At 47.0% G+C, this 27,441-nt stretch overlaps 1 protein-coding gene across 8 annotated transcripts in view; it reads left to right on the forward strand.

Annotated features, from left to right (window-relative positions):
- Positions 1–23,148, forward strand: part of VPS13D (vacuolar protein sorting 13 homolog D) — a 210,812-nt gene extending 187,664 nt beyond the window's left edge. For 4 of the 8 annotated variants that reach the window (XM_084821537.1, XM_084821540.1, XM_084821539.1 and 1 more), the window contains 4 exons: positions 14,931–15,062; positions 19,503–19,743; positions 20,993–21,109; positions 21,937–23,143. In XM_084821537.1, the coding sequence (XP_084677663.1) occupies positions 14,931–15,062; positions 19,503–19,743; positions 20,993–21,109; positions 21,937–22,068 (622 nt within the window). In that variant the 3' untranslated portion in view covers positions 22,069–23,143. Of the gene's footprint in view, positions 1–14,930; positions 15,063–19,502; positions 19,744–20,992; positions 21,110–21,936 lie in introns of all 8 variants that reach the window. The other 4 variants (XM_084821541.1, XM_084821543.1, XM_084821542.1 and 1 more) reach the window with 2 other exon arrangements.
- The last annotated feature ends 4,293 nt before the right edge of the window (positions 23,149–27,441 follow it).

Here is a 27,441-nt window from a genome sequence, read left to right on the forward strand (position 1 = left end):
ATTGGAGAGACGGAAGTTAGAGCATGATTGTGATCCATTAAGACAGCTGATCCGCTTGCCAGAGAAGAACCAGATCACATGCTTTCCCCACTTCTCCCTCATTCTTGTCTTATCCAGACAAAAGGGGAAGAGGCCTGTACCACTGCACGAAGCCCCCATATCTGGCAGGATGGCCGATACACCTGCAATAACCTCTCCTATTTCCCTTTTTGAACATCTTTTTCACTGTAAGGGGCTCATCATGACAGCCCCCAGAGCCATGCCCTCCAGGAGAATCCAAAGTCGCACCTAGCAGTTGGGTGGATGCCTACTACTTTTCTGTTTATCGCACAATCACATTTATGGGACACGACTGCAAACCTCTCCATGCTTACCTGGGAGTACTCTCTGCTAAACTCGGTGGTGCTAACTTCCGACTGCATAGGTTCAACTTGTAAGACACGTGGAAGTGCAACTGTTAGCTTTTAATTAGAAATGCAAGCAAACTTAAACTGCTGGCTTGAAGTAGGAACGCCAACAAAGCCAAAGAAAGAAGGGCCCAGCCTCTGTTGATGTGTTTATTATTTGTTTGTTTAAAATGTTTTTAGGCCGCCTTTCATGTGAGGAGCCCTCCCAAGGCAGCATACTATAATAATGGTGTGTTTGTTTTCCTCACTGCCTGACTTTCTCTGTGCTAATCGGTCATAAACAATAGGAAAACTTGGAAGCTTCATTATCACCTCATCCACTTGCCAGAGCAAGGAGAGTCCATCAGCAGATGATTGCATTCCCCCTCCACTATACCACTGCTGCTATCCGGTAGTGGTGGGAGCGTTGGACTGGGAGCTGGGAGATCCGGATTCTAGTCCCCACTCGGCCGTGGAAGCTCACTGGGCGACTCTGGGCCAGTCCCTGACTCTCAGCCCAACCTACCTCACAGGGTTGTTGTTGTGAGGATAAAATGGAGAGGAAGAGGAGGATAATGTAAGCCACCTTCGGTTCCTTGCAAGAGGAAGAAAGGCAGGATAGAAATGCAACAAATAAATAAATAAAAATTATCTCACTCTTGAAAAGCATTCAGTGACACCCACTGAACTTTAGCGGAGTCAGATCACACAGCGCTGCCATAGACCATATTTGTAGTAGACCATCTCGCTTAGTATCGCGTACTTTGACCAGCAGTGCCTCTCTGGGTTTTCCGGGGGGGGGTTCTATGTCACCTGCTGCCTCATCTTTTTGAATGGAGAGGGAAAGGATTGGAGCTGGGACCTTCGGCATGCAAAGCAAGTACTTGGTGCGAAACCTGACTCAGCTGAGTAGCGAAGCCTTGTGTTTGAGGCTCGAAGTAGATGTGATGGAGCTGGTGTGGCTGCCCCCCTCATCTCCCTCCATCCTTCTTTTCCCGTAGCTTGGCATGATATCATCCTGTCTGCAGTGTTTGATTTGGCATGTCCCATTCACTCATGAGTCATCAAAAGGCATTAATAAGGCATGCGTGAACTAGCTTATTTACCTCTGTTAAATATACATATGAAATTGCCATAGATGTTGCAGGTGTAATATTTAATGTAGACCACTTAACATACTGTGTGTGTGTGTGTGTGTGTGTGTGTGTGTGTGTGAAGGCAGCGCATAACCCTGTGAGGTTTATCCTCACAACAACCCTGTGAGGTAGGCTAGGCTGAGAGAGAGTTACTAGCCCATAGTCACCTGGTGAGCTCCATGGCTGAGTGGGGACTCGAACCTGGGTGTCTCCATTCCTAGTCAGAGACTCAAACCACTGCATCACACTTCCTCTCTGTTAATATAGCCCACTCCCACATGTGCCTCTGTGCTATGGCATTGGTGAGCATTGGCTGGTATATGCTCTCAACACCCAACCTGTGTTGCTGGTTGTTCCCAAGTTTCAGGTGGTCTTATTGAACAGACCTGAGCTGTACAGGCCTCAAAAGTAGTTGAATCTCACAGTGATGAGAGTTGGAAGGGACCTTAGAGGTCATCTATTCCAACCCCCCACTCAGTGTAGGATCTGCAACAGAAGATGTTACTACAGCATTTTTGACAGATGGCCATCAATCCTCTGCTGAAGTATTTGCTTCTCACATGCCATCTTTGTCCCTGGTGTCTGCTTGCAACCAGCCAAACAGTGGCTTTGTGATTACCAAAGTGCCTCTCTTGTCAGCAGAGAAGCCGAGATGGAGCGATGGAGCTGATGTCTGCAAGAAGCACACTGACACATCAGTTGATATGAACGTGAACATACGAAGCTGCCTTGTGCCCAGAATATTGGCCTGGCCTGTGCCCAGTTCTCTCCTCTGGCTGGTAGCGTCTCTCTGTGGCCTCATGTGGAGACCTTTCCCACCTCTGCTGTGCGAGATGCTTTTTAACAGGGGGCACCAGGGATTAAGCCTGGAACCTTCTCCATGTGAAATGTGTGCTCTACCACTGAAGTATGGCTTCTCCCTTCTTTTTTTAATCAGTCCTCAAACCGACATCATTATGCTTGGGTTAAATGCGGCAACAACTTAAAACGTCAAGGCATGTGAGGAATGATTGAGACCGGTGCGATTGCTGTTCCCTAATTTGTATCCTTCCCCAGTCCCGCTGCATACTACTGACATTACAATTTTTAATTAAAAAAAAAAAAGTTTAAACACATAATACTGACGGCTTCCTTCTGCCCAAGCCAAAAACATACTTGAAATCAAATGTGACGTAAAGCAAAACTTCTTCTCTTAAGATTTTCCCAAAGAGAAACAAGTTTTTGGTTTGGTTTTGATGTGTGTGTGTGTTTTTTAAACACTGCCAGCGTGTGAACAGGAACTGCATTGAACATAATGTTGTGAACAGGAACTATTGAAAGTGGTGCGGCAAGGTGGCGGGGGGGGGGGGGGATGACAGGACGCGAACTTGCTTTGAACCCTCATGTCTTAAGCAGGTAATCAGAGCATTATTGTTAGTGTCTGCTATAAGTGATATGCTTCTGGGTTCAAGCAAAGTTCAGCCAAAAATCCTCATTGCAACGAAACCTGCCCTTAATCCAGAGTTTTCTGGGAAATGGTACTGGGCAAATGTTTCACGGACGCCATCTGCACCTTCAGAGCGCAAAACACCCGCACCGTCAGTGCAGAGAACCGTAGGGTGCATGCTCCGCTTTTCCTGTCACTGAACTGATGCGAGGGGAAGTTGTGCTCCACAGTCACAAGGTTAGTCGTCGGGGGAGAAACGTTGGCCAGTTGACAGACACGCGCATCCAAGCTAAGTTGAGAGACGCCATCCAGGAACAAGGTGACGCCTGTAGATGTTGCCGTCGTTTTCGGGGACACGTTTGGACACCCCACAACTTGGCTCACCTTTCCTAGGCGTTTGCGTTGTTCACAGGCCACAGATGCTCAGGATGCAGCTGTAGCACTCCCATGGATTGCTGTAACGCTGCTAATCACAATAGTTTAAGGCAGGGGTGGGCAAATGGCGGCCCTCCAGATGTTTTGGCCTACAATTCCCAGCAGCCAGCATCGCCAATGGCAATTTATTTATTTTATTTACAATCTTTATATGCCGCTCCATATCTAAAACAGATTCTGGAGCGGTGAACATAAAAGGTAAAATAGTAAAAGAATAAAAAGATTAAAACACCATATTAAAATTACGCTTTTTAGAAAAAGAATACCAATAAAAACCGTGACTGGTCGGTTAAGGAATGCCTCCTGGAGCAGTGCTGTTTTCAGGAGGCGCCGGAAACGGCACAGTGTCGGTGCCTGCCTGACCTCCAGGGGCAGGGAGTTCCAAAGAAAGGGGGCCGCCACACTGAAGGCTCTTCTCCCAGTGGACTCCAACCGGGCTGTAGGTCCATGTGGAACCATCAGGAGCATGACTTCAGTGGCTGGGCAGGCTGGTAAAGAAGAAGGTGCTCTCTCAGGCGCCTGATGCGTGCTCAGAATTGTAGGCCAAAATACCTGGGCGTTTTAAGGGGTGGTTGTCTTGTCTTGATTTTCCTCTTCATTCTGTTTCATTTTCTCTGCTTCCCCTTTTTTATACACCCGCTTTCCAGTAGACTTGGAAGCACTTGGTTGTTCACCAGAAACGGGGGTCATTTAAGTACACTAGATAGCGAATTCTGAGGTGCGTGCATGTGTGTCTGTCTCTTTTCTCCCCTCCCTTGTCCCACGATATATTATGAATATCCAGGCACATCTTGCCTTCATTTCTTTTATTTTCATCATTCGTTTAGTTAGAAGGCGACATTATACGTCAGAGTGAATGTCTGAAATGTGGTGCTCGTTTCACATCAGAATGCTGACCGTTTCAGGCAAATGCTGCTAGAGATCTCGAGAGAAGCTGGTAAAGGCCGACACTCGCCTGAACGTGGTTGTCGGTGTTCATTGGACATATATGCAAAAAGTGGGGGAATAGATACCCTGTCTTTCAGTGTGGGGCAGTGGTTAAGGAGTGTGAGCTTTAGGTGAACTCTGGCCAGTTGCTCATACCTCTCAACCTAATCAGCCCTGAGAGGTATTTTTGATAATAAACTGTGGGTAGAGGAGGGACCACATCCTTGTTGTTGATATATTTGCAAAATTTGCCTGGCATCGTCGGAATCCACATTTGCAATAGTTTGGGCTTTTCACTGTAACCCGTGCAACTCCGTCCCCGCACACTCTGCAGACGACGATTACCGAGTGTCGTCTCTGGCCTCCCAGATACGTTCTGTGTACAAGGCCTACAGCGCTGGTTTATCAGCTCGTAGCCTGCGACGTGGCCTTTCGCGTGGGGAGGGGGGTTGTGTTCGCTGCCGAGCGGCGAGCCTCTGGTGTCGGCGCTCGGGGCCTGCTGGGATGGGGTTTACACTTGGGCTGTCCTTTTGCCCTTCCCCTGAACTCTCTTCATTTCAGTCATGAGCAAACAGCCAGTGCCTGAACTAACAACCTTGCAGTCCTCCAAAGCACGTCTCGCTTACAGTACCAAACAAAGGGAGGCCCGCGTGGGCCGGCCCAAGCCAAGGAATGCTGCTTCAGGGTTCTGCTCCATAAATTTAACCAGCACGACAAAAAGGAGATAATCTGAACCTTCGTGATGATCTGAAAGGGGGGAGGTTTGTGTCCCATTGATTGCGGTCTGGAGCGATGCCAGACCCCAGGCCTGACCGACAGTTGAACCATATCGTTAAGGCGTGTAATACTGCTCGAGTTTTGTACGGCAGCCAATGAGTACATATCCAGAGGGCAAAAGTTTAGAAAGAGTTGAGACTGTCCTATTTAACCCTCTCACGCTGTATGTAATGTATACCGCTCCCGCTAAGGGACGGCCGCGTTGCGATTAAAAACGTAAACCCGCAATTATTATTTTTTGCTTCCGAGTCTGATCTGTAAAGGGAAACGGACTTCGGGAAACAGTCTTAAATTGACTGCCGCTGCTCCGATAGGGGCCATCCAGATTGCGAAGGTTTGTCGTGCTACAAGGGGCGCAGGGCATGGGACTTGAGCGCCCTGTACTGTCTCAGGAAATTCTGGGCATGCATATGCTCACGTGGCCCTGAGCCCAGCTGGATGGGGCTGTCTCTTGGTGACTGCGCCCAGCAACCCTCATCTGTGCCCAGTAACCCTCATCTGCATCTTCCTGAGGTGTCATGAACACCGCTTTAGTGTTTTCCAAAGGGCTTGTGAAACCATCGCCTCGGGTAAAACAAAAAACACAACAAACCTGTTAAGGGAATGGAGGCTCTGGGCAGGTTAGCAGAGGAAAAGGTATATACCCTTGTTCCTTAGGTGTGCTTTATAAGTCCGATGAGAATAAGGTTAGAACTGAAGAGGGGAACTGAAATCTACGAATTTACTACTTCATTTTCCAGGGAAGCTCGTGAGATCAATTATGACAGTGTCGCGGGACAGCGAGTCAGAGGAGAGGGTGCATGCGAATTGCTTGCAAATACAAGCACTTGCAGGGACAACATCATGTGTTTGGTTGTGCTGCATTCACTAAAAATAGACATTTTGCAGACGGACCTATCCAGGGGGCAGTGGGGGGAGGTTGAGTTTAGAGAGGCAGGATGGGAACAGGCTGTTCAGCAAACACAGTGCGCAGATGTGTCTGATGTCCCGACCCCCCCCCCTTTTTTTTTTCTGGATAAGAAAGTGATACTTGTTTTCAAATGGCAAATCTACATGTGTGCCAGGCAGGGCCTTGACTGGGGATGGACACCTCCCTTGCTCTGTAGTTTCTTGCCTGGTCCCTGATGCCTTTTATCACTTTGTGGCTACTTAAGTCTCCCTCCCCCTTTCCAGCTGTTTCACACTCCCCACTTCTCCAAGCAGTAGACAGTTCCAAGGGCAGTTACTACAGCATCTGCTTTTGTGTGAACAGAGAGCTCTAGTCAATTGCCGTTGTTTTTGTGATATCTGTTTGTTTACTCATATACAAGATGTGCCTGTGGTATCAAATACCCCATCAGTCAGTGCTTGCCAATGAAGCAGAAACAGTTCATAGGATCATAGGAAGATGCCTTAGATATGTTTATTATTGCTGCTGCTGCTGCTATTATTATTATTATTATTATTATTATTATTATTATTATTATTATTATTAAATTGTGATGCTTCTCCCCATAAAAAGCAACCTGGAAGCAACTTTCACATACGTATAGAAATCCTTAATTAATATAACGGGGGTGGGACGGGACCAAACTCAATATAAAGCACAATCAGCACACTAATAAAAGACACCCTAAACACATGATCTAAAATCAATGCAAGATGAAAAGTGTTCATCCACAATACCCAAAACTCACTCACACACGCACACGGTGCCTAGAATTAACACCACAAAAGCAGCCCACAATAATTAGGCTGTAACTAATGTCCAAATGCCTGGGAAAATAAGTACTTCTCTGCCTGGTGCTGAAAAGATGACAGTATCAGTGCCAGATGAGCTTCCTTGTGGAGAGCGTTCCATCGACGATCACAGGAAAGGCCCGTCCCCAAATTCCCAGCCCTTGAGCTTCTCTCGGATGGGGTACACAGAAGAGAGCTTCTGAAGCCAACCTCAGGGACCAGGCAGGTTCATACAGGGAGAGGTGGGCTTTGGGTTATTGGGGTTCTGAGCCATATTGAATTAGACCATTGACCCAACTAGTTCAGTTTTGCCTGTGTGGACCAGCAGTGACTCTCCAGGGTTTCAGGAGAAATGCAAAAAAAGAGAACCCCATTCTCAGAGGTGCTATCAAAGAGAATGTAATTTCCATTATAAACTACTTAAAAAGAAGCAAAAAGCAAAGGTAGCTGTGCTGACCCTAAGAAAAAATCCATATTAGTGAAATACCTTAATTAGGACAGTCAAGAGACAACAAAAAAATGTGCAAGCTTTTGAGATCTCCAGATCTCTTCATCAGGCAAGATGTTACAGAAAGGGGTGGGGGAAACTGACTTGATGGTGAAGTCACATTGTCTGCATGTTCAGAGTACCAAGATGGACTGGGGGTATGGAATGGGTCTTCAGATGTTCAAATTATGCTTCAGAGGTCATGTGATGGTTACAGGAAGGGCTGGCTGCTGCCCCTAGGTTTGCTGGGATGAAGGAAGGGGAAAACTTTGGAGGCTTGCTCTCTGAGTTAGAAGAAAGCTCCAGAGATGATGAGATGATGAACAGGGCCTGGAACAGCTCCAAAGAAAGGTGAAGATGGGATTTAGCTCCTAAAATAGTGACAATCATAGCAGAAAGGCAGCTGTAACTTAAGCTATCACCCCATGGTTCCCTTACCATGGGTGACGAGAGGCTTACAGGTGGATGACCAGGCTGCCAGCTCTTGGTTCCAAAGAGAACCGTTTTATTTAAATACTTACTTGATAGATTTTTTACCCTGCTTTTCACTGTGTATATTCAGTGTATCCTCACAAAGTGGCTTACATTTATAATGGTAATCATACCTCCCAAGTATCAGCCCCAGGGTCTGTATTGAATGCCATGGCTCAACCCTTTGAATATGTGACAGTATAAAGAACAAAGTGCTTCTGAGCATGTGCAGAGCGCTCCCCCCCCCCCACTAATGAGAAATCACAGGCAGGCCCTTAACCAAAACCAGATATGTGGGAACTATCTGGGAAATTCGAGAATATTGTGGACTGCACAGTCTAAAAGATGAAAACATATTGCATAAAAAGTGAAGCCACACAGAGTGTGTCCAGTTCAGTCAAACTGGTAATCTAGGACATTCTGTGTTTTGTTCTTCTTCTCATCCTCCTGCTTTCGCTTTTCTTTTAAAATAGCCATTTTCTCTGGATAGCTGGTAACACAGCCTACAGGCTTCTTACCAGAAAGTCAGGTTTTGTTTGTGCAAATCACATGTACGGAACCTTTACGTCTGACCTGGTCAGAAATCATTGCCTGTTTTGATTATATGTAGCATCTTCTTGTTCTCTGTTTGCTGCTCTGGTTTTGCATGCTGTCTTGTTGAAAAATACTGCACCTGAAAAATAAATAGTCACTATTAAAACTAGGGGAGTAAAGACCTTCACAGCAGCGTAGTACATTTGCATGCAATTCCACAAAACTTATAAAGTGCTTTCTGGTGTTTAGGTTTTTTTAATTGCAAGGTTGTCTTTGCCCAGTTCCTTTCCCTGGCGTTTGCCCCAGAAGTGAGCAATGCACTGCTCTTTTCCCGAGGCCTGGATGGAGTTGCCTGCGTATGCAGCTAGAAGGTGACTGCACAGGAGCCCAGCTTTCATTTAGGAAAAAAATAGTAAATGTCAAGCCTCCCGACTTGCAGAAATGAGAGAGAAGATGTGATGACACATTACTGGGCTCACAAGGAAAAAGCCACAAGCCCATGTTGGCTGTTCATCACTTCTTATAAGATCTAGAACTAGAGATCACAATTGTTCAGTGTTGCAGCTTTTTCTCTTGGAAATGCATCTGTACATTTCCACAAAGTTCTATTAAGGTGTGTTCCGATGCCTCCTTCCAGATGAAAGATTTGGCAGTAGTTAAGATCGTGTGAGCGTGAGGATGGGGTTAAGCGTCTCGGGAAAAAAATATAAATAATCACTTCTTATTCAAAGGTTTATTATTTAGGTTAAATTCAGTCATGGATTATCCAGATGGTTTGGTCCTCGTGGATTGCTTATAATAAAAGAGGTTGAACAGTTTACACTCTTCATCAGGAGATTAGTCAAGTGGCAGCACCTTCTCCCGGGAGTAACCCCAGTTCTTCCCGTAGGCTGCAAAGAGCATGGAGTTGGATTGGCTCATGGTGGCAAGAGTTTCCCCCTGCATTCGTTCACCAGTACTCCCAGTTCCATGTGGTAGCAGCTTTTGTCCCTTAGATGGCTGATTCCAAACTGAGGCATCTGTGTTCACTGCAAAAGTCTTCTCAATCTTCCTAGCATTGAATGTACACTAAGAGTTTGGGCTTAGAAAAAGTCTCCGCTATCTATACTGACTCCTGCAGGTCACTGATTGGATGTTTTAACTCTTTTAACCTACTGTTTTATTCTTTTACCGTGTCGTTCACCACTCCGAAATCTTCTGATGTGGAGCGGTATATAAATATTGCAAATAAATAAATAAAATAAATTGATGTCATTTGGCTCATTGACCTTGAGCTTGTGCCCTCTCCTTTCTGTTGTTCCTTCTCAGTTGGGGATTATTCAGTCTTTCAGCTATTATGTTGAGTTTTGTTGGATACCTGGGCCCATAGTCATCAGCGCAATGAATTGTGCCTGACCAGGGTGCTGTGATGGCAGCCTACCATACTGTTAAACATGCAAAAGGTACCTTTATCGCTATCTTTTAAGACCGAGCCGAAAGACCAGTGGGAAAGCAAGACCAGCAATAAGATTCTTGAGTTGAAACCAGTACTTCAGTTGTGGCCAAATGTGTCTCTTAAGAACTGAAGGAAGTTGTCCTGGCTCAGCTAAGGATTAGCCACAGTCCCTATCTATCCAAAGCTATTAAGCAGGGAAACCTTGTAGTGGATGTCTTGTAGCGTTCTCTCCCCGTGAAACATGTCTTTGCGGCAGCACCCACGATGCTCAAGTTTGCAGCAGACCTTTCTGCATACCCGGAAAGGTATGAGCTTATTTTGGGTGACGATGTAGATCTACAAGCAGGTTCTTGAGCTCAGTTAGCTGGCTATCCTCTTTCTGTTCGACCTATTAGGAATAATTTATAATGAAGAGTTCTCCTGGATTTGCAACAAGACTAGCGTATGTCACAATGTGAGTCTGCTGGTGCTGCTGTGCCATAAACATCCATGTATCCACCTTCCTGCGTGCACACACACACACACACACACACAGCCTGTACCTTGCTGCTTATGAGGCCTACCACCTATTCTGAAAGCCATTGAGTAGCCAAGATCAGAGGCATTGCTTAGACCTCCGGTACTGTACAGACTGGCTTGGCACTGATATGCCAAGCAAATAAGAGGAAGTCTTTGCATCGCACGCTAAAATTCTGGAAGTCCCAGAATATTGTGGCTTGCTTTAATAACCAGTTGCTTAAGCGAGTCGAATAATGGAAGCGCTTTTGGTCTGCAACCATTTTTGGAGCAAAGCCACTCGGGTGTCAAACGTGGCCTGAACAGTGGTGCACGGTCCTGCACTGCTCAGCCTCCTGACGTCACCGTTCTCAATCTCTTAATGCCTTCATTCAGCACCACTCTTCCCTGCTGTGATGGGTAGACATGAGGGCATTTCTCCCTTGCATTGCTTTTGTGTGCCTATTAAAAGCAAATCAGCAAATGTGTTGAGTGTTGAGTGGAGTTTAATGTAACACAGATGTGGGCACACCACCATTCATTCTGCTTTTCAAATTTCCAGCTTTTTGAATTTCATCAGTATTGCTTGTTATTTACAGAATGTAACTTGAGACAGCAGAACAAATTGTAGATTAGAAAAAAGAGAGAACAGAATCAAATAGTGTGGAACGTTGCTTGCTCTCCAGACCAAAGAGACCAATTTGCCAAAAGCTGACGGCCTGCACCAATTAGTGCAATTCATGTTCACACCAGCAGGACATAATTTAGAAGGCAGCTGACCTCCTTATCAAGATGGGATTTATTTTTGTTATTGGCAGGTTGAGCATCACGAGAGGAAAGAGCGTCAAGGAAGTAAGAAATGCAGCACCTTTTGAATGGAGGTCCCCTTGGTGGTTGCTGGGGAAGGGGTGCTCAGAGCCTCTCAGAAGCATATTATAGACTTCAGTACTTTTCTTACCTTCTACCTGTCCAAAGCTAGACATTACTAATTAGCCATTTCCTTGTTAATCGAGGGCTAAACTAGATGTTGTGAATGACACGGAGCTACTCCTCTTCTCTGTGCCTTGCAGGCAACTAATACAGCTACCACTCTGGTATTCAAAGCTCTCAGGATTGGGTAAGCAGTGAACTCAGAATCAATCCCCACTTTGCTGTTCTTGCTAAGTTTGCAGGCAGTCCCTCCTCTTGTTGTGTAGCTACAAACATGGCATGGGAAAGGCATAAACAAGGGGAAAAACTCAAAACTATCTCTGAGTTATCTCAGACTATCTCTGTCACACAAAATGACAGAGTGGCCCAGTTCAGATGTAACAGTAGAGAGTAGTGTATCATTACATGTACAAGCCTTGGCTCTGTGCACTCCTTCCCACCCTTTAGCATGGCTGCAAGGAAGAGATCAGAAGCTTTTCTTTCCAATTTCAGTTAACCACCCTTCGGTGTTATGTCTGAATCCTAAACTGTGGTTACTCTTAACTAGGGTATATCGATACAAGCCATCATCAAACTATGTCTTGAAGTTGGCTTTTTTCCTGTAAACTGTAGTTAAGACTAACCACAGTTTTTCCAGATTTGGAAGTCATGCTTAACTGTGATCAGTCAAAATCAGAAGCAAAGACTTCTGATTCAGTCAGAATCAGTGGCTGCACTGAGGAGGAAGGGAGAGTGTGTGAGCCCAAGGCTTTCCTATGGTCATTCTTGTAACGATAAAGAATGGTTTATTGTTGTGTCTGAACTGAGTCATTATAGTATTGCCTGTAAAATTTGGCTTCACAAACATCTCTGCTTTGGGGGATGGGGTGGAAGGTGGTGTTTACAAGTTTATTACGTTTGTGGCTACAAAGGTATACTTAAGAACATAAGAAGAGCCCTGCTGGATCAGACCAAAGGTCCATCTAGTCTAGCCTTCTGTTCACACAGTGGCCAACCAGCTGTCCATGGTAAACCCACAAGCAGGACATGAGTGCAACAGCACCCTCCCACCCATGTTCCCCAGCAACTGGTATGCATAGGCTCACTGCCTCTGGTACTGGAGGTGGCACATAGCCATCAGGACTAGTAGCCACTGATAGCCTTCTCCTCCAGGAATTTGTCTTATCGCCTTTTAAAGCCATCCAAATTGGTGGCCATTACTACATCTTGTGGTAGTGAATTCCATAGTTTATGTGCTGTGTGAAGAAGCCCTTCCTTTTATCTGTCCAGAATCTCCCACTAATAAGCTTCATGTGATGACCCCATTGGGTTCTAGTATTCTGAGAGAGGGAGTACTTGAACATGTAAATGCTTGGCCCTGAGGAAGCCTCAAAAGAGTTGTTGGAACTACACATGTAGCAGAGTGAAAAGGCAGAGTCTTGAGGTGACAGTGTACTATACCAATTCAGGTGGCAGGGTGTCTTTGAACGCTTTCCCAAGTTGAGAAAAGAGCAACTTCATGCAAATAGAAAGCTAGCCTATCAGGAATAGGAATGCTCTCCCTGATAGGCTAGATTTTTATGTATTCATGGTTGGTTGGTTGGTTTTTTTACAAGTGGTATTTTACTGGGCAAGCATTCAAATGCAGCATCCTCCACCTGCAGCCTAAAGTGGTACAGCCCATTCTGCCACTTTATTCTGCTGCATGTGTAGACCGGGCCTCGGAATTCCAAGGGGCAGCTCTTTAGCCTGTAGAGCTCTGTGGCTACCAGAATAAATTATGCAAAGCAAAATACAAATAGTTTTATCTGAATAATGTTTGCAAGTTACAGAGCGTAGCTTTCTTTGTTTCAAAAAGTGGATTGCCTTAGGGCCATGCATATTCTGCTCCTTATTTATTTATTTATTTCTATACCGCCCAATAGCCGAAGCTCTCTAAACCGCCCAGAGAGCCATCTTTATTTATTTATTCATTTATTGCATTTATACCCCGCCTTTTTTCCTCTTGCAAGAAACCCAAGGCAGCTTGCATGATCCTCCTCCTCTCCATTTTATCCTCACAACAACCACCCTGTGAGGTGGGTTGGGCTGACAGTCTGTGACTGGCCCAAAGTCACCCAGTGAGCTTCCATGGCCGAGTGGGGACTAGAACCTGGATGTCCCGGCTCTTAGTCCAACACTCTTGCCACTACACCACGCTGGCTCTTGATGCATCTGTGCACACATGCGGCCAGTTCACACAATCAAATAAGCCACGATGGGCTCCTGTGTGTGCAGGCGGCCATTATGGATACTTAAGCCGCAGCCCCATGGCCTGTTCTAGAGTTATGCTGCCTGCGTTCAGACAACTCAGCAAGCTGCAGTCGCAGCTTGAACATTCAAAAACCTCCCAGCGTGCACCGCAGTTCATCATGGCTTAAACAACCCATGGTGGGCCACCGTGATCATGCAAACCAGGTCACAGTGGAAGAGATCCGCAGTAAAGGAAGCCGGGGAGAGAAAGAGCTGCAGAAAAGTGGTAGCAATGTAGTTCAGGACTGTTATTTTGTTTGAGCGTAGTCAGTGCTCCATTTTTTATTGTAGAGAAGGGAGCTTTGGAGGAAGACATGCGAGTAGCACTGCAGTCCTGTCGATGTAGCCAGATGGAAAAAGCCGAGCACGTTGATGAAAGAAGGCCTGTACTTCCTAGTCGGGACCTGCGTTGCTTAAGGGGAGGGGGTTTCGAGGGAGGAAACTAGCCTCTGGAGAAAACATCTGCAACAAGCCAGTCAGTCTTGTGTGTTCTTGCCAAGAGGCTTAAGCAGAAAACTCTATTACAGTACCGGATTGTTCATTTTTCTCTAGATCAAACAGGCAGCAGCAGGTCAGTCTGCCGGAGAAGAGAGGATAGGACAGGGGAGGCGGGCGGTGTGGACACATGGCAAAGAACACGATTGGAGAAGCAGCTATGCACTGAGGGGGTCTCCAAATTGCTTGGTGCGAGCGGAGGCAGCATCGCAAGGGAAAACATAGCTATGAAACCGGGCCAAGTGCCCCCACACGAAATTTGGTGTGGCATCCAGGGAACACCACACGCTTAAGCGCGAGTCCATGGAGGGTGGCTTGACGGGATCTTGCTGGCTTGTTGGGCTGCTTTTCACTTGGGAAGGAGGCAGAGCGCCCTGTGCGTGACCTCCCTAGCTGGTCCTGGGGAGGTGGGGCAAAGGAGTCTAGCATCTATGGGGCAAGGCTTCTCTTTCCAGACAGCTTGCAAGGCTGAGACACAGCGGAAGTCTCCTTGTCCTTCCTCTTATAAGGCCTTGTTTAAACATGAATGTGGAGTATGTTGAATAGGGAGGAGGAGGAGTGTGTGATACAAAGCCAGCGATCCTCAGGATGTGAGGTGGGGCTCCTGTGGCGGGGACTTGGTCATGGAGGGGTGACTTTGTGCTCCAGGCCGTCCCACCAAAACGCTCCATCTTTGCGCGGGATGTCAGTACTGAACCAGGAAGGTTGAGCTTTGCGAGAAGGGGCCACGGAGCACGTACGTGGCCTGCAGAAGTTCTTAGGTTCAGTCCATGCCAGTTAGATTAATTGGCTGACTCAGTATATGGCAGCTTCCAGTCGGATGTGCTCTGGCGTCCTCGGTGGTTTGCCTTCCCCAAGACAGGCTCCGAGTCCGAGACGGTGTAATCCTGCCTTCCTCGGAACTGGACCCAAAGTCTGAACTGTGCCACCTCATTTGCGTGCCCTTCCCTGCAGTCCCTCATGAAGCCTCCCTAGTTCTAAATGTCGTCTTGTGTACGATTGACAGGACACAAGCTGAGAGAGTGCGAATGCCACGGTGTTGCATGGGGCCGCAAGGACTCCTGCCCCGATATTCGGAGATCCAGGCAGAAGGACAACAGCTGCTGTTCAAACTGACGGACAACATTCAAAATGAATTGTAAGTACCAAGCTGGTTTACTTGGCTGATGTTGTTTTGCGACTGTGTTTCTGGAGCATAGAGACAGACACACAGTCACTTTGCATGCCGTTCCTTTTTTTCTTCTGGAAGTCATCTGGAGTGTCCTATTTTTTCACTTCTCTTGAAATACCTGCATGCAGTTTACGATCAAGAGGATCATGGCACCATTCGCATCTCCTCTTCCGTGGCTCTTGTTTCTTGTAGGAAATCTCCCACTGGATTAGCTTTGCCTGTTAACACATTACCATTGTCCTTCTTTCCCCTAGGTGAAAACAGATTCAAAGAAATTAGCCCAGCATCCCTCCATCTCCTTGACCTCTATTCCAGGCCTTCATTGGTGTGTTTTTTTTTAACTCTCCCTCTTAATCCTCCTGTCTAAAATGTATCTGACTGTAGACAGACCAAAAAGTGGGGTATAACATTAAAGATGCAATCCTATGAATGTTTAGACAGAAAAAAGGCCTACAACTGCTAGCATGCCCCAGCCAGGAAAAAGGCCTACAATTCCCAGCATGCCCCAGCCAGCCTGTAGGCCTTTTTTCTGCCTAATATATGCATAGGATTGCGCCCTAAGTTGCTTTTCACTGGACCACCCAGTGGCACATGTTGGCTTAAAAAACAATAAAACGGGGAGGAACGAAGGAAAAGCCAGTAAGAGACTGGGCACCAGTATGTAGCTAAATGTACAAAGACCAAAGCACCCTTCCTCCTCTCCTTCTTACATATCTCAGTTCGTGGTCTTAAGTAGTCTTCAGTAGGATGTTAGTACAGCAAAGAAACTATTTGTCCTCCCCCACTAAGGAGGTGTGATTGGACATGGTGTGGTTATGTTATGCTTAACAGTACCATATAACTGGAAAGCCCTGCTCATTGCGTGTCGGTATCGCAGGGTTGTACCGGGCATGTGCTCTCTCTAAAACATACGCACATCAGACCAAGCTGTGGGTGTAAAGTATTAGCGCACTCTGGCTTGGGTGACTCCATTTCCTTCCATTAGAGAGGATTTTAGGAAGACACTGAGCGCAAGTTGAATGCTGTTCAAATTGTCATTGATTACATCTGGACCTTGCCCTTTTTACAAGGAACTCGCTGCAGCGTGCTTTCCTCGCAACAAGGTTGGTTAGGCTGTGAGGTTCATTAGGCTGCATTCTGAGAAGAATGACGGATCCTTTGGAGAAGGGCCGTAGCTCAGGCTAGAGCACTCGGTTTGCATGTGGGGTGACCCTGGTGCAGTCCTCAGCATCTCGCAGTCGGGCTGGGAAAGGCTGAAACCCTGGGGAGCTGCTGCCCATCAGTGTAGACCAGGGGTCCCCAACGCGGTGCCATGGCGCCCGCGGGCCCCTCCAATGGTGCCCGCCTAGCTCTTCACTCTCTGCCCCTTCAAAATAATAATAATAATAATAATAACAACCAATTGAAAAATGTGAGGATGCCAAGTTCTCCTTCCTGCTCCTGAACCTGCTGCTGGTCAGCTGTTCAGCAGGCAGGAAAACAAAGCAAGGCAAAGGGGGAGAGCGGGGAGAAAGAGTGTGGCTAGATGCTAGGAGGGGGCAGAAACCGCAAGATAAGGGCGCAGTCCTATGGCTGCTAGACAGTGGCTAGACAGCCATAGGATTGCTTGGTTCCCGGAGAACTGCCTCTCCTCCCCCGCCACCTCGTAGGCGCCGTGGATCGTCCCTGTGCTCCATGCTCGTAAGACCAGCACAAAGTGGGGGGAAAGGGGGTGTTCCCGGGGCAGGGCGGGGAGTTCGTAAGTGCCGGTACGACACTTCCTATGTGTCATCTGACCTCCCCACCACTCGCGCCTCTGTCCCACGGCTAGAGAGCCGAAAGCAACCGTCTAGCCGCAAATGCAGGGCAGCTGGAGCACAGAGGAGACGATCTCTTCTGTGCTTCTCCCACTGTACATTGGGTAGACGGTCGGCTCCGAGTTCGGAGGCAGCCGACTATCCCCATGGGATTGCTCCCTAAAGGGCTGAGAGGGAGAGCAAGAGCAAGGCTAGGGGCTAGAAAGGGAGAGAAAGAAGGCAAGGGATGGGGAAGGGAGAGAAATAGTGAGAAAAGGGGTTGGGGAAGTGAAAGAGCAAGGCTAGAGATTGGTATTGGAGAGGCGGGGAGAGAGATAAAGGAAAGGGGAAAGGTCTGTGTGGATGAAAGGAGATCAGGCAGGCCAGGAAGCAACTGTTTCCATTTCCCCCTCCCTCCAAGCCTCTAGCCTCGCTTTTTCCCTCCCCCCTCCCACCACGCACCTCTTGAATAGCCAGGCCCCCACGGCAGCCATTATGTGACTAGCCACATCCTCTGTGGGAGCCATTTTGTGGTGGTGCCCACAGCAGTTTTTCAAATTCCCAAAATTTGCAAAAAGGGTAGGGGGGCCCTGGTGCAGACAATACTGAGCTAGATGGACCAGTGATCCGATTTGGCACACAGGAGCTTCCTGTGTTCCTATAACAAGCGAGTTTTGTGGGTGAGCACGGATTTGAACACGGGTCTCCCTCATCTACGCCACAACTCTGCTACACCTCATTGGTTCTCATTTCGTAGGCCATGAATTTCTACTTTCCCCCCACCAGACAAGTGAAATCAACCAGGAGCCAGTGCCCTTTCAGCTCTCCAAATTGCTCATTGGCCAGAACTTTCCCTTCAGCCACCTCACTCACGAAACCAGTGCCAGTTCTCATCGGGGGACCCAGTACAAAATTGCGGCTCTGAATTTCCACCCCTGCTGTGGTGATTTTAAAAATGATTGAAAGGCCTAATGATCTGCATATTTTCTTCAGAATTAAATCCATAAAAGAGAGCTTTAATACCTTGCTCTACTGTTCTAGCTAAACGTTTCCACATTTTTTTCCAGCTAAGCCCACTGTTTCACTTCTGGAAAACGTTGTTGTGTAATTAAATTGCTTCCTGATGTTGGAGGGGCGGGGGAGAGGTTGGAGGCATCAAGCCATAAATTCTCCAGAGATCTTGTTGCTTCTGCTTTGTTCTGTGGGCCTGTGTTTTGGTTTTCTATGTTTTGGTTTTTTCTATTTATTTTTTTTTAATTTTGTTTTTTGTATTGCTATGTTTTAAAATTTCCAAAATGTTAGGCTTTGGGAAGGGTGAGGTTGGAGACACGCAGTACAACAGTCTTCAGGGTTCATGGGAAGGTTTGGCAGTTGATTCTGGAGGGAAAGATGTATGTCAGCAAGTGAGAATGAACAATGATGTGTGACTCAGACTTCGAACAAAACAGAGCCCTTGCTACGGATTTTCCAACAAATAACCTTGCCAAGGCTTCTCTTGTGCTTACAGGGCTCCCTGTCCATATTGTGCCCGAGCATTTTAGCCAAGCTGACAAAATTTTCCATCACCTGGAACCCCTTTTACCCAAACTGATGCTCCACGCGGATCCTATGCATATTTACTTGGACGCAAGTCCTGTTGGTTTTCAGTGGTGCTTACTTGCAGGTTAAGTGTTCATACAATTGCAGCCAGTCTTCCGAGTAAACATGCATGGGATCATGGTGTTAATCTGCAATCCTGTGCAGACTGTTGAGCTCAGAGACTTGCTTCCAAGCAAACGTGTATAAGCAGAGGGAGCCTGGGAAAGAAGTACATTCAAAAAGCCCTATTCCGTCTTCTTTGTCAGAGCTAAATAGCTGGAACAATACAGGATGAACATCCTTCCAGATTCCAAATGACCCAGGGGTATATAGGATATATAGGAGAAGGTAAACAGCCCAGCATAGATAATTAAGCTGATTCAGGCAATTACATGGTTCTCGGCAGAAAAGACCATAGAGAAGCCAGCTAGCACAAAGGAGTCTACGGGGCAAAGGCGGAACTCATTCTTGCATACTAAAAGCTTGCTGACTGCTGGACTGAGCATGTACGTCAGGGGTAGGCAACTACGAGAGGGCTGGGGGCCATTTTCTCCACCTGGACTTCACACACATGCTACACACCCCTTGTGGGCATCAAAAATAAATTTTAAAATGCTGGGGGGGGGACAGAAATGGTGCCTCTAGCTGCTACAGAGCGCTAAAAGGGTCAAACGTAGCTTGCAAACGAGATGCCAATTTCCCCCTGATTTCAGGAGGTAGCAAGGGGCCTCATGCAGCTCACGGACTGCATGCTGCCCACCCCTGATGTACATTGTATTTAGTTACTTATTTATTTATTTTTCGAGGGCCAAGCTCATGCCGAATATCAGCCAGATCAGCACTGGGGGTGACGTACACTGTTCCAGACAAATAATGATTTTCAGTTGTTCTAGCCACATCCTTCCTTCCTATCCCTTGCTCTCCTCTGTTACTCTTTTGTGTGAGGTTATCATGCATCCTCACTGCTCACCTGTACTCTGGAATTCGGTGTCCGATATTTGAAGCATGAACATATAGCAAGTTAGGCAATGTCTTGGTTTTCTTATTTTTGCAGCTTCATCGCAGTGGAGTACATAGACAGCTTTTGCGTTATTATTTCGTCCCAAGCTGTTTATTTCCTGAACTGTGTGAAGACGATGGACCGAGAAGCCATTTTCCTGGAGGTTAAATATGACGATCTCTATCACTGCCTTATCTCAAAAGACCATGAGAAGGTCTATGTTCAGTTGACAAAGAAGGCTGTGAATTCCAGTAGTGGAGTGTCAATGCCTGGCCCATCTCATCAGAAGCCCCTGGTAAGGAGGTGATGTGGCTTTAATTGCCTTTGATCAAATACCCTCTGGTTATTGTTTGGGTGGAAGGAAGGGGGCTTTGCTTGAAAGTCTGTTTCCTTCAATTTTCAAGAAAACTCTTTTGGGCCTTTCGCACCTCAGGGTGAATGAGAAAAAGAGACCTTCTCTCTTAGCACCTAGCTGTGTGATGGATTAGAAAAAAAGCTACTTGGAGAGCAATCCTATGCCCCCTAAACAGAGCCGGGGAGCCATAGGACACTTCAGATTTGTGGATCCAAGGTCGGAGGCAGCACTCCGACCTTGGACCCAGGAGTCCAAGCTCCCCACCTCTCCTCCTCCCCCTCGCAGCTGGTGTGGAGAGAACTGCGCCAATTACCTCTCTGAGGTCGCAAAGGTAACCTCAGAGGGAAGGGAAAGGGGGTGTGCCAGTGAGCGGGGAGGGGACTGGGGAGACAGGCTTATGCCGTATCCCCAGCCCTCCCCAGCCTCCTTCCCTTCCTCTCCCTGATGCCTCAGCTAGATGGGTGAAAACACCTGTCTAACTAAAATGCAGAGCAGGGGGCGCGCAGGGCAAAGGTCTGCATTTGATGGCCGTAAGCCTCCGAGTTCAGAGGTTTACAGCCATCCCTGTAGGACTGCACCCTTAAAAACCAAAAACCACAACAGTTTTCTGAACTACTTAAAGTTAGGCAGAACTGCCACTGGATCCCAGTTCCCAGAACCACAACCTGGAACTAAAGGAGGGTGGTGCCTCTAGATCAGGGGATGGAGAGTCCTTTTGCTTTCATTGCTAAATGATCGGGAGTCTGTAATCTTTGCCAATCTACTTTGAATCATCCAAAGATTTACCGGTAGATCTTGATCAACCTTCTGCCCATCTTTGTTCTAGATCAGGGGTGGGCAGAACATAGATGGGGATCTCCTGGTAGATCTCTGGGTGATTTGAAACAGACCAGCAGGGGTTTCCTGGCCTCCAGTTGTTTCTCAGTATCAACAATAAAAAGGCTTCTCCCCCTTCGAAGTTAGGCTGCCGAAATGAAGATCGCTTGGGAGAAACCAGGAGTGGATTTGGGAGTAAAAGGACTGTGAGCTCAGTTCTGGTACTGTGAAAAGTTTCTGGGTTGAGCATGTGCTTAGTAGGCACCTTATTCTTCCATTCCTAGGCTGCAACAAGCTTCACATGCTTCCCTCCCTTCTGTTCTTCCAGCCTAGGCAAAAGAAAGCTTTCACTTCCATTTTTTATTAACCACAGATTGTCATGACCTCCAAACCTGGACAAACTGTGGTTAATCTTAACTACTGTTGGTTGAAAAAGAGAAAAACAAATGCACCAGTCTCATGGAATTTATTGTTGCATCCAAAAGCTCTAGTAAGTGTCATTCCACTATTTCGGCCAAGCCATTATTTTGCCTGTAGTTGGTGGACCTCTGGCTTCTAGTAAAATTTTAAAGAGGCGCCGGGGGGGGGGGGGGAGAAAGGAAAAAGAAGCCACTCCAAGACTAGCATGAACAAAGGGCTGGATGCGCCCGAGCTCATCTGATCTTGCAAGTTAAACAGGGTCAGCCCTGGTTAGTCCTTCAATGGGAGACCGCCTGGGAATCAGGCTTCCTGCACTGAGCAGGGAGTTGGACTCGATGGTCTTGTAGGCCCCTTCCCACCCTATGATTCTATGATCTTGAGCAAAGGGCTGGATGCGCCCGATCTCATCTGGTCTCGGAAGCTAAGCGGGGTCAGCCCTGGTTAGTCCTTGGATGGGAGACTGCCTGGGAATCAGGCTTCCTGCACTGAGCAGGGGGTTGGACTCGAGGGTCTTGTAAGCCCCTTCCCACCCTATGATTCTATGATGTTGAGCAAAGGGCTGGATGTGCCTGATCTTGTCTGGTCTCAGAAGCTAAGCAGGGTCACCCCTGGTTAGTCCTTGGATGGGAGACCGCCTGGGAATCAGGCTTCCTGCATTGATCAGGGGGTTGGACTCGGGGGTCTTGCCTTCCCACCCTATGATTCTGTGATACCATCCTGCTCCCTGCAACCACCTTTAAACACAAATGAACACATTGATAGTGTGCATCCCAGCACTATTTTAAATCTTAGATAATAAGCTGGTGACCAGTCTCTGGGTGTTTTCATTACTTTTACCAGAAGGGTTAGGTTGCTTCCAACTGTTGCATTTCTCGAAGTGCAATTTATTTCATGCAGGTCCACGTGACAGCTGAGGAACCCGCGGCAAAGCTATGTCAAGCCATCAACTATGCAAAGAGTCTTTTCTATGAACAGCAGCTTATGTTGAGATCCAGTGAACAGCAAGACCAACTGGAGCTGGACTCCTGACCCGGATGAGATCTCTAACAGGGCAGCCGCCTCTCTGCTCAGTGAATTCTGTGTGGCTAGTAAGCCACGGTCCTGGAAATGAAAGAGCTTTGCGGTGTGGGGAACTTAGGATCACAAGATCAAAGACATGTTTGACATACATTTAGCTATAGAAAAAGCCCTGTATTTTCTTACTGTTCGTGTGTATATATACCTATACATATGTACAACTGTGTTTTGTGTAAATAAGAAAGTGTGCAGGGTGTTGTGAGGGTGTATAGAGGTCTATTTCATGTAAAGAAATTAAAGGAAAGGTTATATTAAGTTTTCTATTGCACTGATTCTGAGCTTTTTGAAATGGCACATGTTTTTTTGTAGAGGGGGTGAGGAGGCCAAGTGCATAACGGGGGGACAGCTGGAATGCTTAGAGGTTGTTTTACAGTAGCCTGTGGGTGATCTGCCGAGGTGCCCATATGGCAGGGTCAGGATGGGCTCTGACCGTGAGGATGGGACATATTCCTTTCCAGTGTTTAGCGCTTTACTGTCCTGCTGGTGCCAGGATCTTTCTCTTTCTGTTTCTTCAGTGGGTTTATTGCCGTTTGGAAGGGCAAAGAGAAGGCGGCACAAAATATTGCAACATAGAGCGTTTTCTCCATTAAATAAACGCATAAAACACATTCTGTGGTTTAGCATGTACTGCAGTGATCCCTCCCAGGTCGCCCGAATCCAGCATAAGGGCATCCAAGAGTACTTTTGATCAACTAAGTAATTTTTCTCACGTTTTGAGATGTTCGCTTTATAAGGAAATGTTGTAAAAGAATATTTAGTGGTATCTCTTTGCAGCTTAAATAATGATACCTCTTTTATAGCGGGACAGTTATAGGAAGGATAGTGATAACACACACACACACACACACAAAGTTGCCCGCTGCAAGTATTGGCCTTTACAAGAAAAATGGAACAGGGGGAAAAAAAACAGGTTTGAGAACACTGAAAAGTAGCAACTGTCTTTGTTGGAAAATAAATGGAAGTTTATAAATTTAATATTGCAGTCCTGTGGTCTAAATCTGAGGATTAATAAATGCTGCTGCTTCTCTCTTGTCTCCGTATTCTTTTGATAACAGCAATTCATGCCAGTTTACAGTGGAGGCTGGTGAATCCGCTCCAGGTTTCAGTCAGTACCAGTCGAACTCTAAAGGAGTGATCCAGAGTGCTTTGCAAGCAAGGTTAAACTCTCAGCGTTGCAGCTTAAACTGAGCAGGTTATAAGCTTTGTTAACTCTTGTAACACTGAGGACACAGCATCTCCAGTAGCCTTCTCAGCTTCCAAACCAGACAAATCACCTCTTTCCTGAAGAACTTCCTGGACATGTGGAACACCCTCCTGTCCTCGCGCTCTTAAAAGAAACAGGCATGGTCTTTGGGTTGATGAGTTGCAACCCTACCGATATCTTCTGTGTGCCCCCACACACACACATAAAGACAGAGTGGCGGGGGAAAGAGCTGGGAATATCAATGGGAAGCGAATTGTGTTTGTTTCTCATTGACAAATTTCCATGAGTCAAGTATCGTTCCTCGGAAATATTACATGCATATGCTACTCTACCTAATCCGCTTTTAAAGACATCTAAGCTAGTAGCCATCAGGACTCTTCATAGCAGCAAATTCCATATGTTATGTGTTGTGTAAAGATGTACTCCCTTTCATCTTTCCATCTTTGCAACCACATTCAGAGTCCCCTTGTTCTAGTGTCCATTGAGAACATATCGGCGATGTCATGACTCAGTTGCCAATAAGATCTTGGTTCAGGCAGAATGGATCTGAGCAAACACTCCCCAACATAAAATAGTCACGTGTTTCAGCATTGCCGGAGATAGGTTTGTTCACCAGAAGCCCACAACAATGAGCAGATAAAAGGGAAGGTGCCCAGTCTGGGTCAAAGAAATCTTAGCAGCAAGGTCACCAAGACGCTTCTGCATCCATTCACTCCTTTCTCTTGATCACCAAGGAAATTCAGAAAATAAGGGGCAAGATAATTCTGGTCTCCCAACCTGCCCTGGGAGGGCCTGGTTCAGAGACTTTGTCAAGCTACTACACAAACTAGCTTGGAGACGTAAATTCTGCTTGCGAAAAAGCCAATGACACTTCCACAGCCAGAGGTGTTCCAGCTAACTGCTTGGAGACTGAATGGAGTAACAAAATGTTTTTGGTTGCATGTCACAATGGGCTCTGGACTCTCCAGGCATACAAATGACCATCTATTAACAGTCTGAGAGTCCATAAGGAAGGAATAGTACCAGGCGGTGGACAAGGTTCTGTTTTAAAGCAAATTTCAGGGGAGGTTTTGCAAGTTCTCCACGTGTGGGAAAGACGAAGCCTTCATCCCAGTACTGAAAAGGCAAGTGTCTGCTTAGCTCCCATCCCGTGCGGAAGAACTTGGGATCTATTTCCAAACACTATTCCAAACGTTTGCAAATTCCTCAAACGGAGACCCATCCATAGTCCACGTAACATGGACTATAGATCTAACATATCTTCCGATATCTCAGCTCCCACCAGGCATTTCGCTTCACTCGGCTGGAATTTTTATCCCAGAGGATGTGTTATCTTGGAGTGTCCAGAGAAATATAGGTGTCTCATTCATGTAGAGATGGTGTTTATTCTCTCCAACTTGCTTGCGCAGTAGGTTTTCATCCATGAAAAACAGACTGCTTTCTGTTCCTTATAAGTTGACGCTTCTCCTGTAGTCGCCATGCTGATTTATTTCCATTCCCTATGCTGGTTGACTGCAGCACTTCTCAACTATGCCATCAAGGGAGGAAAGAAGAGGTGTGCTTAAAAGCTGCCTAGGCTGGGCTGACTTTGGTGACTTTTTCCCCGTAGTGGAACCTAGGAGGTAAGCTACAGCGGAGGCCGTATGGGGTGCTGAGGCAGGCAGTCCTGTGCTGGTGAAGCATATCACAAGCATAGCTCTGCTCATGTCTTCAAACAGTGCCAAAACTTGTGGTCTCCATCAGTATGTGGTGCAAAATTGGCTACTGATGGAAATGGGATACTGGACTAAATGAACCTTTGGTCTGGTCCAGTTCTTCCGTTCTTGGCTTCAGCTCTAGTGACCACGAAAGGATTCATTCCAGAGAACCCCAACGGTAGAAAGTTACTGGAATTGCTTTTGCACTGAGCTTAGGAGAGGAAAGGGCTTAAGCAAACAACATTAGCAACCCCGGCCATCTCTTTCTGTGTGTAAAATATATGATTCTAGCAAGAAACTCTTGCTGTGAACCTCCTGTTGATATTGGCACTTCTACCACATTACTAAGTGAATAAACATAGTGTTCAAATTCCAAGGCCCATAGCTTAAAATATCTTCCTTCGCTCCCTCCCTGTTCCATCCCCCTTTTTCCTCTAGAAAGCACAAAATATGTGGTTTCTGGTCTCTTCCGCCCCCCTCCCCGAAACCCTCAAGGAGTTTGGCGTGCTGTTTGCGAAGATGGAGAAAGAGCTGCCACAGCTGAATTACTGCCCTTAACCACTACCTGTTGTGCCTTGCAGAGGGGAAAGTGGCCCGTCTATGTTTCTGTAGCTGAGTAAGAGCTATAAAGATCCCTCAGGCAAAACAGAAATCTCGGTGTAATGCCACCTAGCATAAGAGCAAAATCTACCAGCAATTCAGTGGAAGAAGGAAGCATTCGTCGCCTCAGGGGTGTGATGGATGCCGCTGTCAGGGCCAGCCCGAGACATTTGCGGCCTGAAGCAGAAAAGAAGAGGGCGGCCCCTCCCATTCCATGTCTAAAAGCCGACTGGCCTGCCAGACAAAGCTGTCTTCAAGACCGACGACTGGCCTGCCAGACGAAGCTGTCTTCAAGACCGACGATGCTACGATGCCTCCACTGCCCCTGAAGGCAGCAGGCTAACTTAGGGGCCGCAGAGCAGGCTGCACGGCACACGGCTTTCTCCTCCAACATCTTGCTGCCGCATCCCGAGATCTGCCACTTGAGGCCATTGCCTCACTCTGCCTAGTTAGAAAAATGGTCTGCAAGTCCGCAGAATCCACAACACGGTCTGCTGTGGAAACTGCAGGTTGGATTCATGACAATCCAAACTCATTTGGTTCCATTGCGGATTTCTCTGACACCCCTAGGTTTAATTACAGGCAACTATATGGGGTAAGCTCATCAAGGCTACTGCAATAATTAGCTCTTTTTTGTCATTCCTCATTCATCTACCTCTCTGATATAATCTCTGCTCCTTGCTGCCAACTTCAGGTTCATAGAATCATAGAGTCATAGAATAGTAGGGTTGGAAGGGGCCTACACCCCTTCATGGATCACTGCCTTTTGTGGCATAGATTCATAGAATAGTAGGGTTGGAAGGGGCCTACAAGGCCATCGAGTCCAACCCCCTGCTCAATGCAGGAATCCAAGTCAGAGGCAAAGGGGCTTGCGTAACTCAGTGAAGCCATAAGCTATGCCGTGCAGGGCCACCCAAGACAGACAGGTCATGGTGGAGAGTTCTGACAAAATGTGGTCCACTGGAGAAGGAAATGGCAACCCACTCCAGTATTCTTGCCAAGAAAACCCCATGGAATGTATCACAAGGCTAAAAGAGATGACGCCGGAAGATGAGCCCCTCAGGTCGGAAGGTGTCCAATATACTACAGGGGAAGAGCAGAGGGAATTTCCAAGTAGCGCCAGAAAGAGTGAAGCGGCTGGGACAAAGCCGAAAGGACACTCAGCTCTGGATGTGTCTGGTGGTGAAAAGAAAGTCCGATGCTGTAAAGAACAATATTGTTTAGGAACCTGGAATGTCAGATCAATGAATCAAGGTAAGCTAGAGGTGGTCAATTATGAGATGGCAAGACTGAACATCGAGAAGGGGATGGCAGAGGATGAGATGGCTAGATAGCATCACTGATGCAATGAATATGGACTTGAGCACAGTCCAGGAGAGAGCGCAGGACAAGAAGGCCTGGCGTGCTATGGTCCATGGGGTCATGAAGAGTCGGACACGACTAAACGACTGAACAACACAACAACAAAGGGGCCTACAAGGCCATTGAGTCCAACCCCCTGCTCAATGCAGGAATCCAAGTCAGAGCATCCCCGACAGATGACTGTCCAGCCTCGTCTTGAACACCTCCAGTGTGGGAGAGCCCACTGCTTCCCTAGGTAATTGGCTCCATTGTCGTATTGCTCTAACAGTCAGGAATTTTTTCTGACTGGTTCCAATACCCAAGATCTATGTGGAAAAAGTAACATAAGGGAATTTTCACACATGACTTTAGGGGTGTTCAGACCAACACCCTTTATGCACTAGGGGGGAGAGTGGGATCACAAGTGGTGACCATGCCCCCTGCCATGCAAGCAAGAGAAGAAGCCCTATGTGTGTACTGACA

This window comes from Heloderma suspectum, chromosome 15 (genome assembly GCF_057233095.1).
Source record: "Heloderma suspectum isolate Gila_16-S chromosome 15, 16-S_ref, whole genome shotgun sequence".
NCBI lineage: Eukaryota > Metazoa > Chordata > Lepidosauria > Squamata > Helodermatidae > Heloderma > Heloderma suspectum.